The sequence below is a fragment of the Pelmatolapia mariae genome, linkage group LG15, assembly GCF_036321145.2.
Source record: "Pelmatolapia mariae isolate MD_Pm_ZW linkage group LG15, Pm_UMD_F_2, whole genome shotgun sequence".
Taxonomy (NCBI): Eukaryota; Metazoa; Chordata; class Actinopteri; order Cichliformes; family Cichlidae; genus Pelmatolapia; species Pelmatolapia mariae.
The window spans coordinates 36,827,608-36,845,804 of NC_086240.1; the positions used below are offsets into that span (position 1 = coordinate 36,827,608).

General features: G+C 43.5%; 1 protein-coding gene across 6 annotated transcripts in view; it reads right to left on the bottom strand.

Annotated features, from left to right (window-relative positions):
* Positions 1–18,197, bottom strand: part of LOC134642643 (ephrin type-B receptor 3-like) — a 54,801-nt gene that overhangs the window by 12,692 nt on the left and 23,912 nt on the right. For all 6 annotated transcript variants that reach the window (XM_063494523.1, XM_063494521.1, XM_063494519.1 and 3 more), the window contains exons 2-8: positions 14,668–14,732; positions 9,450–10,122; positions 6,090–6,245; positions 4,889–5,224; positions 1,926–2,050; positions 1,259–1,421; positions 798–906 (exon numbers count right to left, since the gene is read on the bottom strand). In XM_063494523.1, coding sequence (XP_063350593.1) covers positions 798–906; positions 1,259–1,421; positions 1,926–2,050; positions 4,889–5,224; positions 6,090–6,245; positions 9,450–10,122; positions 14,668–14,732 — 1,627 coding nt within the window. The remainder of the gene's footprint in view (positions 1–797; positions 907–1,258; positions 1,422–1,925; positions 2,051–4,888; positions 5,225–6,089; positions 6,246–9,449; positions 10,123–14,667; positions 14,733–18,197) is intronic.

Consider the following 18,197-nt stretch of genomic DNA (forward strand, 5'->3'; position numbering starts at 1 on the left):
TATTTTGTATCATTTCTATTTTTCTCCCTTCTTCTGTAGCAGTCAGGGCAGTGGCTAAGCCAAGACCCTGAGAGAGAGAGAGACACAATGTAGCGGTGTGAAAATTAGGGAGAGCGAAGAGGCAGGAGGGAGAAAGAAAAGGAGGGGGATCCAGGGAGATTATTATTCAGTCTAGCATGACCGATGCCCACGCTTGTCAGCAGCTGCCTGAACTGGCTTGTGGAGAGAACCCAAGTGGGCACCAGTCAGCAGTGGGTGCCAGCCTCTCGCACATATAGACACCCTCACACGGCATTTTCTGCTTGACAAACGAATGGTATAAAGGATAAACGAGTGCAGTTAGACCCAACTGATGTAGTGTCAGACTTTCTGAAAGGTATGAGAAGCCACTTGCAGCTTCCCAGTCAATTGGGCTCAGCAGACAGGGGCGCATCTGGGTTCTTTGTGGTCGGGCAACCGCACAGTTGATTCTGAGTGCTGGGCCGTGAGGGCAGGCCTATCAGGCCCAACAGCTGCTCCACCATGCTGTTTCCACTGAGCAAAGTAGCATTTTGGCCAAAGCTGTTTACTATTCACAGATTCAGAAGGCTAATCTGGCATTCAGTGGGCTCACAGGTGGCAAAGCAATCCGCTGAGACTGTTCCGGGGCAGTTTGGAGGACAAGCAAACAAAGCTGACATTTGAAGCTATCTCAGTGTTTTGTTTTGTTTTGGGTTTTTTTTTCAAATTGACGGAAAAACAACAGTTTGGCACCAATGTTTCTGTAAGCCTTGCTGTTTTAGTAGCGGGATTCTCACCTCAGGCAGACAATAGCGATGACCACAACTGCAATGATGAAGACTAAGGTGGCGGTGGCTGATCCAACGATGAGCGGCAGCTGCTCCTGCAGCGACTTTGGGGGGTCAGCTTTACAAGGTTAAAGAGAGAAGGTGGTCAGTTAGTTAGTTAGTTGCCGCAAGCATCGACCAAACTAGCTACAATCCAGCTCAGTACACCAGTACAAGGTTTATTAATCTGTATACAGAAGAATCTGCACATCCTTTATAAAGTAGAGGAAGGGTACATGTACAGGAGGTACATTTTCATCAAATCATAAGTCCGTTACAAGAATTTCAGTTTTTTCGTTTCTTGCATATTGGCTTCTTACACTATAAACTCTTGAAAAAATCCAACACATCTATAAGCTTTGCATTGCACTATTTGTACAGACATATCCCAGTACATCCCCGGGTAGTAACGCAGGCGGGGTGTAACGTACTTTGGAGGTTGGTGCTGAAGTCGGCTGGGCTGCTGTAGCGACCGTAACCAGCGACTGTTCGAGCGCGGACCTGCACCACGTAAGGTGTACCAGCCTTAAGACCTTCGATGCGGGCGTTGCTCCGTTGGGCGGTCATGGTATGGGCAATGGCCTCACCCTGATCCTGCACATACAAATACAGGGATTAAACAACGCACCCCTGCTCCTCATTATCCCTTCTCTAAAAGTTTTGATGTAGGTTAACAAAAACTGACAGATATATAAAAAAATAAGACAAGAGCAAGAGAGAGAGCGAGAGAGAGAAAAGGAGAGCCATATCATAGCTGGTATGTTAATCTGACAGCAGAAGACAGCATATAGTGAGTGACTGCGCTCTTTCCCCAAGGAAAACTCTAAACTTTCTGGGGTTTTAGAAACTTTTTAAGGCATGGATTGACAGAGGATGGGAGGGAAAAGAAGAAAAGGGAAGAGTACAACAGGGAAGGGATTGGAAGGATAGAAAGAGATGGAAAGAGTGGAATAAGAAGAAAAGGAAGCCTCACGGCCAACATGTGTTTATCAGCAGAGCCATTGTTTTCCACATTTACAGAAACACAGATGATACAGAAACCATGCGAGTCACTGAAATTGGATTGAATTACAGGCGTTCTCTAACATCGGCGCTTACCTTCTCATGGTACTTAATCTCATAATCCAGAATGATTCCGTTGGGTTTCTCTGGAGGCAGCCAGGACAGGCTCATGGTGCTCGCTGTGGCCGCCATCAGGTGAACTGTGGGCACTGCAGAGGGAGCTTCACAGGGGGAAAATAAATAAAGGGAAATCCGCTTTATTTATTGTTTTTCGTGTTATGTCTTTTGAAGTTCTGTGCCCTTTGTCTGTCCACAGAAGCCCAAATACAAAGTCTTAGCTGTGAGCTTTGTGAAAAGCTTTGGCCACTAGTTAGTATGCAGAGCCATTCCCGACTAATGCTCAAATTCTCCCTCCCAGAGTCCTAGGGGAAGGAGAGGTTATGTCTAATTCTCCTGTAGCAAGAGAATCAAACTTTAGAAACTGATGGATAAGGTCCATGCAGTTCCCTCTGTCATATATTAACGGCAGGCGAGCTAAGGAACAGCCACACATACAGAGTTTTGCACGTATGTGTCTGTGCACTTGCTTCACTGCTGCTGAGCTGTTACTCCACAATCTGGTTGAAATGTTTGAGAGGAGCTGTGCTTTCCTTTTTTTTCTCGGCTGTAGAAAAAGATCCTTATCTTTAAGTGCTGTGCATGAATATAATATACAAATAAAAAAATGTGCACACATCATACAATCTAATTATTTTATGAAACATGTAATCACTGGAGTTTTCCATGCTTAGTTTATATGTGCCGCATTAACAGTAAGCCCATGCCGCTCTTTCCTTTACTCCCTCCTCCACTCGGTCTACCCTTTTAACTTTACTTCATACCTTCCACTGTCTATCTCCACTATTACCTTTACTTAAATATAAATAATACACTTCCTGCTTTTTCAGTGGACTTTTCAACTCTTTTGCTCGTCTTTCACTGCTACAGCCCTCCATCCACTTCCCCTTCCTCCAGAGTTTTATGACTTCTTCACAAGATGTCCTGTCTAACCAAGACAGATGTGTTGATAATCACTTTTGGTCAATAAGGAAAGTGAAGTGAAGGAAGTCAAGTGTTGCACAATAATATTATTCGATACTGTACCGCACTCACTTTAGGAAAATCCCTGGATCAGTGTTTCTCATTCCCCCACACCACACACCAATTTTCGCTGGCTTTGTTAAAAACTTTTACATCCCATTTTTACATTCCCCATTCCATTTCCTTTCTAACCTCGCTGCTTGTCTTGGAGACCAGACAACCTTCTGTTGCTCTGTCTTTCTTTCTGGTGTCTGCACCTCCCCTTTCCTGAGTTTTTCCCTTCCTTGTAAGTCCCATCTATTCCATTTCTCCTTGTCTCTCTTATTCCCCCAGAAGACAATGCTTCCTAGGCAGATCCCCTGCTTACTCTAGCCAAGGGATTAGGGGCCCTCCTCCAGGAGGAGATGTTGGGAGTAACCATGGAGGTGGCCCCAGGGGCTTATCACCAACCCAGCATTTATTTTGATTCTAAAAAGGTGACTGCACATGCAGGGATGGTCTTGGGACTACACAAATGGATAATCTGATCACAGATGATGCTCTCTTGCCCTGTTCTTTCTCTTCACTGCTCCCTCCGCACCCACCTGACCCCAAGCACCCAAGGGTGGACACTTGTCCCTGTCAGCCCAGCGCCAAACCTCCCCATGAAACAATGAGGCCCTCATGTGGGGCTGGTGGGGCCTTTGGGTTCCAGACCCACAAAAAGAAGGCATTCCTAAAGAATCTTTTAGGAGTAGGCACACAAGGTCAAAGGTGAGGAGGACAAGGCCATGGAGAGAAGGAAAAAGGATGGGGGAGGAGGAGCCAAGGAATAATCCTTGGTGTTTACTAGGCTAGCCAAAAGAGCAAACTTAACACAGCAGCAAAGAGTTGAATTTACAAGTAAAAAAAAAAAAAAAAAACTGGGGTGAGTAAAAGTACATCAGTGAGAATAGTGAGATTTCCTAGGTAACTGAAAAAATGATCATAAGAGTCCCCCAGCTGTAGTGTCAAACATAAGGCTCGGTGGCCAAAGACTCCAATCTAAGGAGGGCATACATTCTGGACTTTAAATGTATTTGGAGTTTTTCCTTCTGATAAAGACCGTTCATACTGCACCAAAGCAGTTAAGTAATAGACAAACCATTTTTAAAAAAAAGAAGAGTTCCTGTTTTTCACAGTAGGTCCAAAAACAGAGGATTTTTTTCTGTGAATTAATGGAAACTTTCTAAACCTTTCAGATTTTTTTCTGTAATTTAAAACATGTATTTCTTATAATTTAAGCCCAAAGAATAATGCTAAAAGCTTTCTTTCATTTACTACAGAAGCATTTCTTTATCATATGGAAAAACTGAGACATACTGTTGAAACTGCACTTCTTTTTCTTATATTAAGGTATCTTAGGACACTTATCCTTTTTCACTGACAGGTGGAGTTTTACTGGTCCAATGCACGATATACAATTATTCTGACGTCCCTGGTCTACAGTCTCCCTCCATTTATTGATTTATTTTCATCACCTAGCTTATCAATAGCGGGTTCTATTACTCTGTATATCTATATATACCAGATGGGTTTAAAAAAAATCATCTCAGCTTTGATTGCTACATTGGCCTAGTTACTGTTTTTGCTGAGAGCTGAAGGATCGGTGGGTTGGAACCAGTGGGCAGCCAGAATACTAAAGGTTCCACACTTTGAATATACACTGCCTCGCTATTGCTATTTGCAGTGGTGTTAGCACAGAGCATGCTGTGGGCGTGTGAAAAAAAGGTCCCTTTCTAAGCTCATTCAGAAGAATGTCTTCCTTCTCGATCCTTGTTCAAAGGAAAAATATGTAACACACTCCTACATACATACAAGAAATTGATCTCTGCTTTTTAGGCGCAGAGCGTATTCTCTGACATCCTTTTGTGTCTTTTCCCAGCCTTTGAAAGTTGGCATCGCCCGAAACCTCAATGCTGATCTTTGCCAGGTAGCCACAGTGCTGCAGCTGCACCTACCGGCCTGATTTGTGGTGATGTTCACGGCGGAGAACTGGGGCGCATAGGGGCTCTTGTTGGAAACGCCGTTGACCGCCTGGATCTCGAAGCTGTACTGTGTGTGGGCTTGAAGGTTCCGAACCGCCACACGCCGCTGGGTTAATCCCAGGTGGCGCGGTGAGATGTCTACGTTGTCGTCGCAGCGAGAACACATTCCCCGGTCGGGGAGGCACTTCTTACAGATGACGTTGTAGAGGACGTCATCGCGGCCGCCCAGGTCACGAGGCTCGCTCCACTCCAGCACGAGCGAGGTTTCGTTGACGCTGGAGATGACGCTGCGTGGGGCAGATGGAACGGCTGCAAAAGGAAGGATGGGATGAGGAAAATAGGTCGCAATGAGAATGCATTCAATCTCCGTGCACAATGGGTGTAAAGAAATTTGTCCTGGTGACAGCACAGAGACATCAGGACAATAGACAAAAGATTCATACTGGAAAGCACAGTTTATATATCATTACACACACATGCATTCATTATTCCATAACTGCGCTGCGGTATTAGTACATTTCTTATGCATTAACTAGACCATTTTCTTTTCTTTCACTGTAACAAGAGACTGTTCCAGCAGAGGACAGGAGTTCAAATTTGAATTGCATGCTTATTTCCACTGTGTGTCTGTGTGTACAGAGTGCTTGGGGGCAACGAGCAAGACAAACTATTGGCAGAGTCTTGGCAATTCTTATCCAATTACCGGAGCCTTATCTCTCACTGCACTGTGGGAGAATCAGCCCCACACCCCAGCAACAGAAAAAAGGATCTTCACCCCTCGGTGTGTGTTTGCTTTTAATAGAGCCAACAGTAAAAAAAAAAAAGATAAAACACACAAAAAAAACAAGTGGGTTTCACTTTCCGGCCGTAGTGGGGCAGAGACGTTGTGAGTGCAGGTTGGTGGGAAGGGGAGGGGTTGGATGATAAAGTTGTGGATAACGCTGGGAAAGCAAGCAGACTTGTTTGCTATCTGTGTGGTGTGGCAGGAGCATTGTGCTAGGAGCTTTTATCAGCAGTTGGTGGAAATATCCAAAGACGTTTAATACACAGTAACTTTAACTTTATGATTACAACATATTTGACCCAGTTCTGATGGGAAAAATAGACTAGATGTAAGGTTATCAGCATTAAAACATACTGAGTTATACAGATGGCTGAAGGAAGCATTACTTACTAGTGCAGGGGGAGTCGGGAGAATCTGTGTCTGAGCGGTAATAACCGTTTCGACAGGAGCAAACACTGGCTGCTCCCGAGCTGGCACGGCTGTTGGCTGGGCAGGGCAAGCACAAACTGTCCCCCTGTTTGGACTTGAAGGTGCCAGGGCTGCAAGCTGATGGCAAAAGAGGGAATGATGAAGAAAGCATGACCAACAGCTTAAAAAACAACAACAAACAAACTGATTTTACCACTATCATATTAGAAAGTGTCTTACTCTGGAATGAAAACACAAAATTTACTTTTGCCAATCCATGCCAATAGCCTGTAATTCTACTCATTTTTAGTGGCAAAAGTACTATAGTATTTGTAGTAGTATCGGATCGATACTAGCACAATAGGATTGATACTTTGTTTCTAAATTCGGTATGTAGCCCACTGAATTGTGTTACATAAATTATGTTTTTGAAAGTGAAGAAAAAACTATACCTCAAACATGTCGGTTTGTGTTGACTGCCATGTTCATTTTATTTATAGCCTACAGCACACTTAAACAACAGAAGCAACAGAAGTGCTTTAGAGGTAACATTGGCATCCCAGGTCTCCTAAAAACGCAGTGTCAAAAAACATGAAAATCTGACTGGTGTGTTTATGTTATATTGATTAATTATTGTTGAATGTACAAATAACATTTACTTAGTGGACGATGTATTCAGAATTTGCAAAGTGAGGGAATCAGGACATGCAAATGTGCAAACATAAATCTTTGTATACAGACAGGGAACATGTCAAAGTTTCTTTTTTTTTAAAAAATGTTTTTTCTCTGTATTTCTACTGAGACTACTTCTATACAGGAAACTACTTTCAGCATAACTTTACCTAAACTGGTTCTTGAAGGCAAGTCAGTCACATGAAAACACTGCTAGCATTTGAAAATGCCATATCTCCATTTATAGCTGCTGTTTGGACGTTTATAACTCGTGTGATAAGTTACAGACGTGCAGGGAAACTGTAACGGCAACATTGTGATTCAGGACGCTTTGGCAGGCTCCATATCTTTCATAAACTGTCTCGTTAAAAGATGAATGAGTTTGCCGCCATGCCTAATAAAAAAAAGAGAGGCAGGAGCAGGTAAGAGAGGCAAAGTTTATAAGGGCCAGTTGATTAGCTGACCCACTAGCGCGTTAGCTCGTCAACGTCAAGGACAAACTGCAATGTTTGTCCCCCCCGAATGATGATTATCGTCACAGATTCCATGTTGGATTTATGCTCCCCTTTGAAAACGACTGAGGTCAGAGGTCAAATTTACAGCAGACCACTTACTGCTCCTGCTGTTTTCCTGCTTCTGAAAGTTCAATATTAGCTCAAAACCACCAGCTGGCTGCACCGTGTACATTAGCACTGAGTATATTTGTTCTCCCACCAATTTGTCAGAGTTATCCACACTGCTGGCTAACAGGAAGTATGGTTTGATAAACAGATAAAGAACTGACCTTGAATTTAGGTGTCAGAACAGTTTCTTTAAACAAGTTTGTTCATATTTTTTCACCTAACACAGAGCAAATTGCAAGCTAATTCTGAGCTCACAGGGCAAGAAAAAAAATATTTTTAACTGTTAGCAAAGATGTTGAAGAAGCATTCCCGTTAAAGGAAGCCTCTTTTTTTTTACACCAAAAGGTTGAAAGTGCTGATCAATCACTTCCAGCAAGTAAAGGGGTCATCCTGTTCCTTTTATCCATTTTCCCTTAGAGGAACCATTAAAGAATGAGGAAGAAAGAGAGACAAGGGGGTAGAGCGAAAAGGGAGGGAGAGGTGGAAGAGGTGGAGGCATAGAAAATGCTAATCCTGTAGGACCCCCACCTCCCCTCTTCCTCGCTCCCCTGTGTCTTATCCTCTCATGCAGAACATAGAGCTTAAGGAACTGATTAAAATGTATGCTGAAATTGGAAAGTCTGAGGCATGAAAAAGTAAAGAATATTGGGGGTAAAAAATGTGCAGCTAATGAGTGGGAAGGCAAAAAAGGCTCATCGATTAATATTAATACTGACATCCTTACTGTAACTCTAGTGGCTTATTAATGAGCACAACGGCCTTCAGATTAGGAAGGAATTGGAGAAGTAAAGACTGGCGCAGAGAGAAATGAAGAGGTGTGAGAGATACTGTATGCTGGAAGGAGGACAGAAAAAGCACGGAAAAAGGGTGATGAGAAATGAGCATGGAATAATATAGAAGGAGAGGAAGGAAAAGGAGAGAGGACCTAACGAGAACAAGAAAGCGAGATTTATCCCTTGTGGTTTCTAGTGATTAGGGAGCATTTTATCAGCGGCCAGTCACCAGAGCTTCAACCTTGAGGTGCCAGAAACAAACAAATGAGTTTTTAACCACGTTCACTTTAGATATACTACACTCTCCCCTTTGTCTCGCGCAAACACTCTCCTTCTAAAGGTGAGCGCATATTCAGTATCCACCCACTCTTTCCTGGATCAGTGGAGTGGATACAAAATATAAGGCCTGTGCAGCATCATCGCTTTCTTCTATTATAGGAAGAAGGACTCAGACAAGCAGGGATCACCCCCGAAGCCGAAGCCCAGTGAACACGCACGGGGCACCTTACAGTCACGTGATCAATAACCTCACCAGATCGCTCTTTCACTCTTCACACACTTTCTGCACGCCCAGGCCTAATTTTACGCCCACGTACACACAAGCACAAATTTTTCCATTTATCCTTCATTATTCTCATGCTGTCACCTGCACTCCATTTCAGTCGGGACCTTGCTGTTTAAATTTACCTTTCTCTTTCACCTCTGTGAACCTGTCATGTTTTCCATCAGACCTGAAGTCATTAGCCACTCGCTTTCATAAAGAGACAACACACTGCGCATTCATTTTGCAACCAACCTCAAGGCAAAGCTGAGGTCACGGGAGTGCGTAGCCCTGCTAGTCTGTATTATTATAGCTTGTAATCACTGGATTAACATGTCAAAAGAAAACAAGATAAAATAAATTATTCATTACGATGTGTTGAGTGAACAATCCAGCATAAACGAGTGTATCCTGTAGCCAAAATAATGTCCAGTTAATCTCTCAGGCAATCAGTGTGTTTTTTTTCCACAGCAGTCAAGTCTTTGTGAAGACTAGGACCACTAGTCTAATACCATAATACCGTGTTCGCAAAATGTAAACGTAAACGTCTTCTCATATGATCTTCGTAAGAAAGCTCCATCCTGAAATCTGAGGACTGTAACATAAGATGAAGCAGCACACTATTCTGTTGTGGGTTTGAACCTTGAGCAACCTGTTGAAGAATGTCTAATCCACTTAATCTGCCACAACACGTCATAAACTGACCTAAATTATATATTGTGAAAACACTCACCTTGACACTGGGTGTCCTTCATGGCCGGTTCAAAACCAGCCATGCAGGTACAGGCTCCTACAGGAACCATCCACTCCCCGTCTCCATTGCAATAAAGCTTCAGCGGCACAGACACTTCCAAGGCATTGGGGACACAAGTTCCTGGGGCTATCACCAGCGATGTCGCTTCAGCCCCTGTTGCCGTTTCGGGAAATACGGCGAAGTTGGCGATTGTGGTGGAGCACTTCTTATAAAACACTCTGACTGAGATGAGCGACATGCAAGCACCGAGATCCTGGAAGGCCAAGTAGAAGCCAGCTTTGGACAGCGGGCCAAAACTTCTGACTTTCGTGTTTACCCGGCCAGACTCGAGCATGGAAAAACTCTCATCTGGGGCGATGGTGTCAACCTTCACATAAGGGTTCTCCATCCAGAAAGGGCTGGTAGCCGTGGCTGAATCCGAGTCAGACTCATAGTAGAAGAGGTTAAATGTTTCTTTGCAGGAACCAGGGATGTTGGGAATGCTGTTGCAGTCACGGACTGTGAATTTCATCTCCACATATACGCGCAGTACATCTTTTCGTGGGATGAAGTCGCTACGTAGCCAGTTATTTTGGTTGAGCTCACGTACATTGCAGACTTGATACGTCCGGATGGGGTTCATGGCATCGTCGTAGCCACTGACCTCTTCCCACTGAAAAGAAATCAGATGAAGAACATGAAAAATTAGCAGCTGTAAATGTCTGATAGATATTGAGTAGCTACTGGGCATCTTCCATCGAACCTAGATGAGCTACATTAAATCAAGTGGCATAAAAAGCAAGTGATTAAAGTACCAGGACACAAGTCATGAGGGAGCGAGAATTGGATTTTTTCAGTTTAGCTGTATTTCTTTTACTTCCATTCCCTTGCTTTTGCCATGATGCACCTTTCATTCCTGATTAGTGTGGCGAAAAGCCAGGCACAAGGACTGCAAATTCATCACAATTACAGGAACCTGTCACCTCCTCGCCACAGAGCCACCAAAGCATGTTTACCTCATATCTGTTTGGAAGAACCAGCCACACTGCTTCACAACCAATTACGCTTCAATTACCGAGCAATGACTGCAACGTCCTCTAATAAAAGCGGGGAAAAGGCGCCAGTTAACCTTCATGCTTTTCTGTTTTTACACTCTACATCTTTCAATGCTACTACAGTACCCAGGGGGTGAATTACTCGGGATAAAATGGGATTAAATTTTCTAAACTTTGATTACCAGCTTCATTAAATGAGTGCAAGAAAACTAGACTGTAAAAGCTTTGCTGTGAGACGCGGTAATGTTATGTCTTTTTTTCTTCTTCTTCTTTTTTTCAATCTCGAATGAGGACACCGCGATTAAATCATTTCACTTCAAACAGCAATTCCTGTGTGTATAATATATCTAAGTGTGTGCGTGTGTGTTTGCGTGTGTGCGCACGCTGAGGGATCTGCTCCCCTTTCTTTTATCAGACAAACATTTGAGTCAAAGTATTTTTAGACACGTTTAAATACAACAGTAGTTAACAGTGCTATGCAAAAGACGTGCCAGTGCTTTAGAGCAGTTAATGTAGAGGGAACAGGGGAGGAAAATAAAACTAGAGAAGGGAATAATGGGTGGCTGTAGCTTAGGAGGTAGAGCGGGTCACCTACTAATCAGAAGGTTGGTGGTTTGATTGCCGGCTGCACCAGTCTGCATGCCAAAGTATCCTTGGGCAAGATCCTGAATCCTAAGTTGCTCTGATGCATTCACCGGAGTGTGAATGTGTGAGAATGTGAGACACTGAAAAAAGTGATGTATGGATGGGGCAAATTCTATAAAGTGCTTTGAGTGACTATATATAAACGAGTCCATTTACCAATAAGTCACAGGGCAGTCAAAAGCTAACACACCACTTTGCAATTAGGTATTGATCATTATTAATCTCTTGCTCTCTTACACTGTGTACCAGTCGTGACAGATTGTTGTCACTTCTTGAGTCTGCTTCTACCAGATGTTTTTTCCTGCTAAAAGCTAGTTTTTCCTTCCTACTGTCGCCAAGTGCTTGCTCAGAATTTGTTTGATTTTTGGGGTTTTCTCTGTATTACTGTAGGGTCGTTACCTTGCAATATCCTCAAACGCCTTGAGATGACTGCTAAAACTATACACCAAATGCATAGTGCATATTTAGCGTAACTGGTGAACTCGCTACCTGAACCTGTGACATTGCTATATGAGATATCTATAGTAAAATTAAATCTCTACAGTTATGTTCTTGGGGCTGGATTTTACCTCAAAGCATTTGCCTTCCTCAACACTCGGGTAAATAGATACCGCTTTTCCTCTTCAGAGCCAGTCGTTTCCTTCTGAGCTCGAAGCATCTTAATTAAGGCTGTGATATGGATGTGGTGGAGACAAGGCTATTCATCCAAGACCGTGGAGGCCATAAGGGACACAGGGGGAAGAATGGGTGTAGTTTGGCTGTGGCATTAAAATGATGGCCCCACAAGAGCGGGAGAGAAGGAGGAAGCGACCAGAGGGAATCGATAATCACCAGCCAGGTCAATGGAATGGCTAAAAGCATGAAGTGTCAATGGGTATTTAGTTTAGTGTAATAAATCACCCTGCGCAAAAGAGCAATGCAGCCAAGTGTTTTGTGGGTGTGCGTTTGTATAAATTTGCTCATGCGAGCTTGTCTGGCCAAGTTTGTGCTCACTCTGTGTGTTTGTTTGAGAGTATATATATATGTATAGGTGTGGGTCTGTTTGTGTATGCGTGCATTTAGAAAGGGGTCAACCAACCCCCCGTCAGACATGCACCAGTGGGCAAACAATCTGAGAGCCTGCTTACCAAGCCTGAATGAATTAAGCATGTTGTGAAAAAAAGGGTCAAGTTTCTTGGCATTGATTTTCAACAAGATGAATTGTTATGCAAGATTGGCGAGCCTCTCTGTTTTCTCTTTGTCCTTTCCAGTCAAAGCTTTAACTTTCACCTCCAGACGGCAATGCATGGGCCTTACACATTGCACATTTTGGTGCAACAATAATTCTCAAAATCATCATTTAAAGCTGTTTTTTTTTGCCAGTTTTATCATGTTTTTTCATCCTTCGACCTTGGATGAATTAAAAGAGAACATTTACTCTAAGAAACCTTCATGGCAACATGGATAAACTATTATTATTAGCTTTAGGCATTGGCTGAAATGCTGAAAGTTCCAACAAGCTCAATGCAACCAGTTAGTGTGTTTTTATTTTGTTGTTTGTTTAGCCGGTTCAATAATCCCACTAAGGCTAATTTAATACTGTTCCAGGTTGTTTATGACACGTTTTGTGCAGGGAAGGTGGTCTTGTGAAGGAGACAGCCATATACCGACAATACTTATTATCTCTGTAGGCTCGCTAACTTCATATATTGTTGTCAACGTATGCTTAGGGAAAGCCCTGTGGGTATCATTCCGGGTCTGAGGAGAGCTACACAGCGGAATTCCCCCTTCTTCTTCGCCCATCTGGTTCGGAACATAAACGGCATGATTTATAGACAAATATTCACATGTCACACATGGAGACATAATGAATGCTGGAAATCCAAACGCATCACCAAACTGGTGCTGAGCTGCACGCATGCATGCCTCATACAGAGATGCTATAGGCTATAAAGATAGATGCAGACAGACTGAGAAATGCACATACCATAGCAAACAGAGACGTGAAAGAATATAAAAGAATGTGTGTAAGACACAACAACCTAGTGTTGGAGCATGTAAAGACACTTCCTTACGATTATCAGCGCTTACAAACACAGCTTCTGTGTAGCTTTATGTTTGTAGCTTCATTTGCATGTGTTTTGCAATGTTGTTTAAAAAGATGGAGACGATATGATTCGTGCTTGGCATGACTGAGAGAATGTGTAGTGTTAGATTTGCTTTTTGAGAAACTGATTTTCTTGTCTCATACACTCTTTCCTTCTCGACGCACGGACATTGCTCTGGATTTTCCTGAAACCCTCTCTCTCTCTCTCTCTCTCATCCCTTTCCCCGCAGGCTGCTTTGTTTGTCCTCTTATCCACGGCATCGGTTTCTCTTAAACACTCGTCACACACAACAAAAACAGGTTGGGTCGTTCCCACCGCAAGACTGCGAGAGCAAACAAACACGTATACAATAAAAGTCTGCGTGAAGAAAGGAACAAGGCAACACGGACGATTGATTTTGCGAGAGCGAGGGACTGAGAGCGAAAGTGAGGGAGGGAGGGAAAAAATAAAAGGAGGGAAAATGCGCACACAAACACACAAAGGGTGGAAAAATAACTCAGGGACAACAAGTGCTGTCTGTGGCACATTCTGCTGCAAACACACACCCACCCAAAAAAAAGGGCCAAGGGGACAAATTCATCTCCACCCTTTTGGCAGGTAATGTGGGAAATCTGGATTGCAAAAGGGCAGCCACTGTATGTACATCTACTGAGAAGGAGCATCTGTTGCAGGTTTGGTTGGAAGAGAAACAGAGAGGCATGTTTTTTAGGTTCCTAAACCATGTCTGCCTGGAACTCGTGGGAGCATCACCACTGCATTGTAGCGTAACAGGATGAAGAGGTGTGTGTGTGTGTTTGGAGGGAAGGGGGAACAGAAAGGGGGCATGCCGGGCTGTGAGAGGGTTTGTCCTCCTGATTGTTTACAGCTGAGGTGGCTAGTGTGTGTCTGGCACAGTTAATGCTTAATGGCTAGGCGAAAAGGAGCATAAGGAGGGTGGGTGACTTCGAACAGCTGGGGAAGAATCCTCCGACAAGTGTGTTGTGGTAAGAGCAAAAATATACTAAAAAAAAGGGGGCCCATCGTTCAAAACACAAGGGCCAAGTCAGAGGACCACACAAAGGCAAGGGAGGAGTGCTGGCAGTCTTTGAAGTATAGCCGAGGAGGGGTCGAGGCTCTTTTTGCCCCATTGTGGAGACCACATGGGAAAGCCAGATGAGGCTGTCACGGACACTTTGTGTGAGGTAGATTTGGGTGCTGAGACATTTATCAGCGTTTAAAAGGGAACTTCATGACAACACCAATGCATTTTTTTTTTTTGCATTTTTCAAGAGGAGGCAGGAGGGAGTCAATCAGGTCAGTCAGGTGAATTAGATGTCAGTGGATCATTTGTTGCTGCCTAAAATATTTTAATTGCATCAAATGGTAAAACATAGCCTGGAGTATTGCTCATTATTAACACAACACAATGCACACTATGCCCAGTAAACTCACCCCAGTCTCAGGATGTGCAGTCCAAGCCAGTTCTGTCGTGGCCCACTTTGTGTCCATCAACGTCTCTGAAAAACGGAAGCAGAAAGAAAACAACACAATCAAACAAGGAAGAAAAAAAGAGATCAGTAGAACTTTCAGTTGTTTTACAACAATCTCATAAAACTTGCAAAATGATCCAAGGAGCAGATACGAGGCTCTGACCAAAGCTGCTTTCAGAAAACTGTGTGAATAAAGGACAGAAAGTACAAGCTGAATTGATTTAGACAAAGGAGTACTTTGTGTGCAAGTGAGTATGTGTGGGTGTGTGTGAGTGAATGTATTATAGATGAAACATGAGACAGACAAAGGTCCAGATAGGTGATCAGTGAGGTATTGTGTGATATTTTACTGTTGCTCCTCATTAAGCTAATTAGTCCCAATTAGGTGTTTCCCTTAAACAAAGGTTTCACTGCGAAACAGTTCCGCTTCCCACAGAACACGTGACACACAGACACACACTTGATAAGATATAGACACAGTTGTAAAACTCAACAACATATACAACCCAACAGAATACTTGAATGGAGAGCAGGGGCAATAAATTTCGGTGTCACAAAAGAGGAGCTCTCGAGTGGAACAGAGGTCGGTAAACTTCAATAGGATTCGTTTTGCGTCAATACTTGAAGGCACTTCAGTTTAGAGCATTCTTAGACGTATCTATATGCCACACACGGAGGATTTCACACACAAAAACATCAACAAATGGCTCGCGCAAGTTGTGGTGGACAGAGATCTCCCCTGCAAAACCGTTTTTGCTCTCCACTTTCCACTTTCTTGTTTCTGCTGGCAGAGATGGGAGCTTTGCGAGAGCGGGGAAGGAAGACTATAAATGTCGAGTCTTTTACTACCTGGCGCTCAAGGCATGATGTGCAGCCACCGTTATTATCTCAACCGCTGTGCTGTTCTACAAGATAGTGAAAGATGATGAAACGGTGCAGCCAGTGAGTGCTTGGTCGTCAAAGAAAGTTTGAGATTTTCCAAGTCTTTGCAGGCTTCTTTTTTTTTGGCTTGCTAACTAATTGTAAATAGGTCCTAGGTATAAGTGCAATACTATAACTCAAGGATTTTTACCACACATCTTCAAGTAACTGCTACATTCAGGCAAACAAAAAGAACTTCAAGCCCCTGGTGAATTATATCTAACTTTGTCCAAGTGTCATGCTCTTACAATGGGGAAGTCCCACTCATTTTCACCCCCGCAGACTTTGACTGAAAAAGGTCTAAAAGTGTCACCATGAGCCAAATCAAAGCCTTTATCATAAGTGATTCCTTTTGCTTAGCGGGTTTGCAATATTCTCAATGTGTTTCCAGTGTTAAAGCAGGGAACTTATGAACGTGGTGTTTACTGAGAGCTCCCTTTATAACCAGATGTAGCCACATGTGAGCAACTGAGGGCCTGCTTGTGTTTTCTCAGAGAATGTGCCAGCACTCACTAGCTGCAGGACTTCCTGTGACTCATACTGTGACAGTGTGTGATTTGGGACCTGTTACCGACAGCCGTGCAGGTAGGTAAGCCGGTGAGGTGAAAATGATATATGTTTGCCGCTTGGTATTTATTATTACAAGTCGGCCTTGTGTTTGATGCGCTGGCTTGTCATTAGAGCTGGCCTCGCTGAAAATGACAGCACGGCGAAACGCAAAGACGAACGGGGAGGGAAGGAGGGGGATGCGGGGATGAAGCAGAAGGGACGTGAAGTGAAAGAGAGAGAGATATGCAAAGCGCAAACAGACACACCTGTCCAGCCTGACTCAGTGGTTGGGACAGCAGATGATTCGAGACCGCACACTCATCGCTGAACCCCTCCTTTCTCGCTGCATCTGCATTGTTTGATCTGGCCGGGGGTTGTGTTTTGTGTGCGTGCATAACTGTGTGCTTGCGAGTCTGTGTCAGAGGACAATTGTATGTGTGTGTATTTGGTGCAAAGTCCTGCATTGTGCCCAAAGTGGAGCACCAATCCTGAGTCAATGGGCCAGAGCAAAAGTGGTGAATGACCCTGACCTAACCCGGCCGCTCCCTCTCTGTCAGTGTATGTGTGTCAGGATGTGTGTGTGTGTATGGGTGCCTGCCATGCTCTGTCCACTATACTGCTGTGATTTTAAATAACACACCTGGCATTACAAGCACATTGCAAGAATAAAGCCTGCACTGAAAGTCCAAGCATCTTAAAATCATCTAATACACGGACAAAAAAATCTAATAAAGTGTGTTGTTCATGTGCAAAGCAGACTCGTACAGATAATAAAGGATGAGGCAGAAGGAACCAGATTATAGAGCGAAAGGTATTCTGTAAAGGAAACAAGCCCTGAAAGCTTAGAAGACTATAATGGCAGCACGACTTAAGGGCCCGAGTGAGACAAAAGAAAAATAAATGGAAAGAAAACCAGAAGGACAAGTCGGTTAAGAAAAAAACAAATCTCAGTTAGACTCTGAGATGATTTCTAAACACATTGAGTGCACTGGTTTGCCCTCTATGCATTTCATTTTACTCTTTCAAATCTTGTAAATTGAGATAGGGGAAAATTGAAGGGAGCAAACAAAGGAAATCAGGCAAACGAACATGCAAATTGGCTGCTGTAAATCACACACGTGGTGAGAGCGAGGCATCGATGGGTCACAAACAGAGAGGCACAAGGCTTCACTTTTCTCACACTTTCTCCTTTTTTCAATCTCTTTCTCAACCAACTCTCCCAGTTTTTTATGTTTCTTCTATTTGTCCCAATTTTCTCTCCTACTTCAACTAAAAAAATTGAGTTTTTTCAGGTTTTTTTAAAATCTACTTCTCTTTTCTCTGCCTTCGACGCCAATATCTGCAGCCATGCTCCTGTGTTCTTGCTGCACAGTGATGAATGTGACGTGCGCTGTTCAGGGGGGTGTTTTTCAACCCCCTGTTGCTCACAAAGACTTTTCAATTAGCGAGTCACTGTTTGAGTAACCTAAGGATTGCTTTAGTAAAGTGTTATTTATGGTAGAGGTCAAATGCACCTGGGATTATCATAAAAACCATGGGGGGAAAAAAAACGGCTGTGACATTTGTTTTTTCTGTGTGCTCTGACTGTGTGAGAAAAATTGTAGGAATACAAACAGGCTTGGAGAGATCGCACTCTGGCAAATAAATACACACACACACACACACACACACACATACATGCATACAGACACGCATGCAAAGCCAAACCCCTACACTCTAATCCTGTAATGACAGGGCAGGCCTAATAACAGGGGAGGGCACTGAAGCATTCGTCCTTATGGCCGCATCCAACTTACGAGCACGCACATGCGCACGCACACACACACAGAGTTACAAGCCTCTTAAAATATTTTTTTTGTTCAAACAAGCAGACTTCTTAAAAGAAAGAAAAAAGAGAAGGAGAAAAGCAGGAAAGGAGAAGAAAGGCTATTATTGAGAGGGAGGAATGCGCAGTCGTTTTCAGGGTGAAGGCTGCAGGTCACAGGGAGCACACAGGTGAGTGATTTAGCTCAGGTCTTGCTT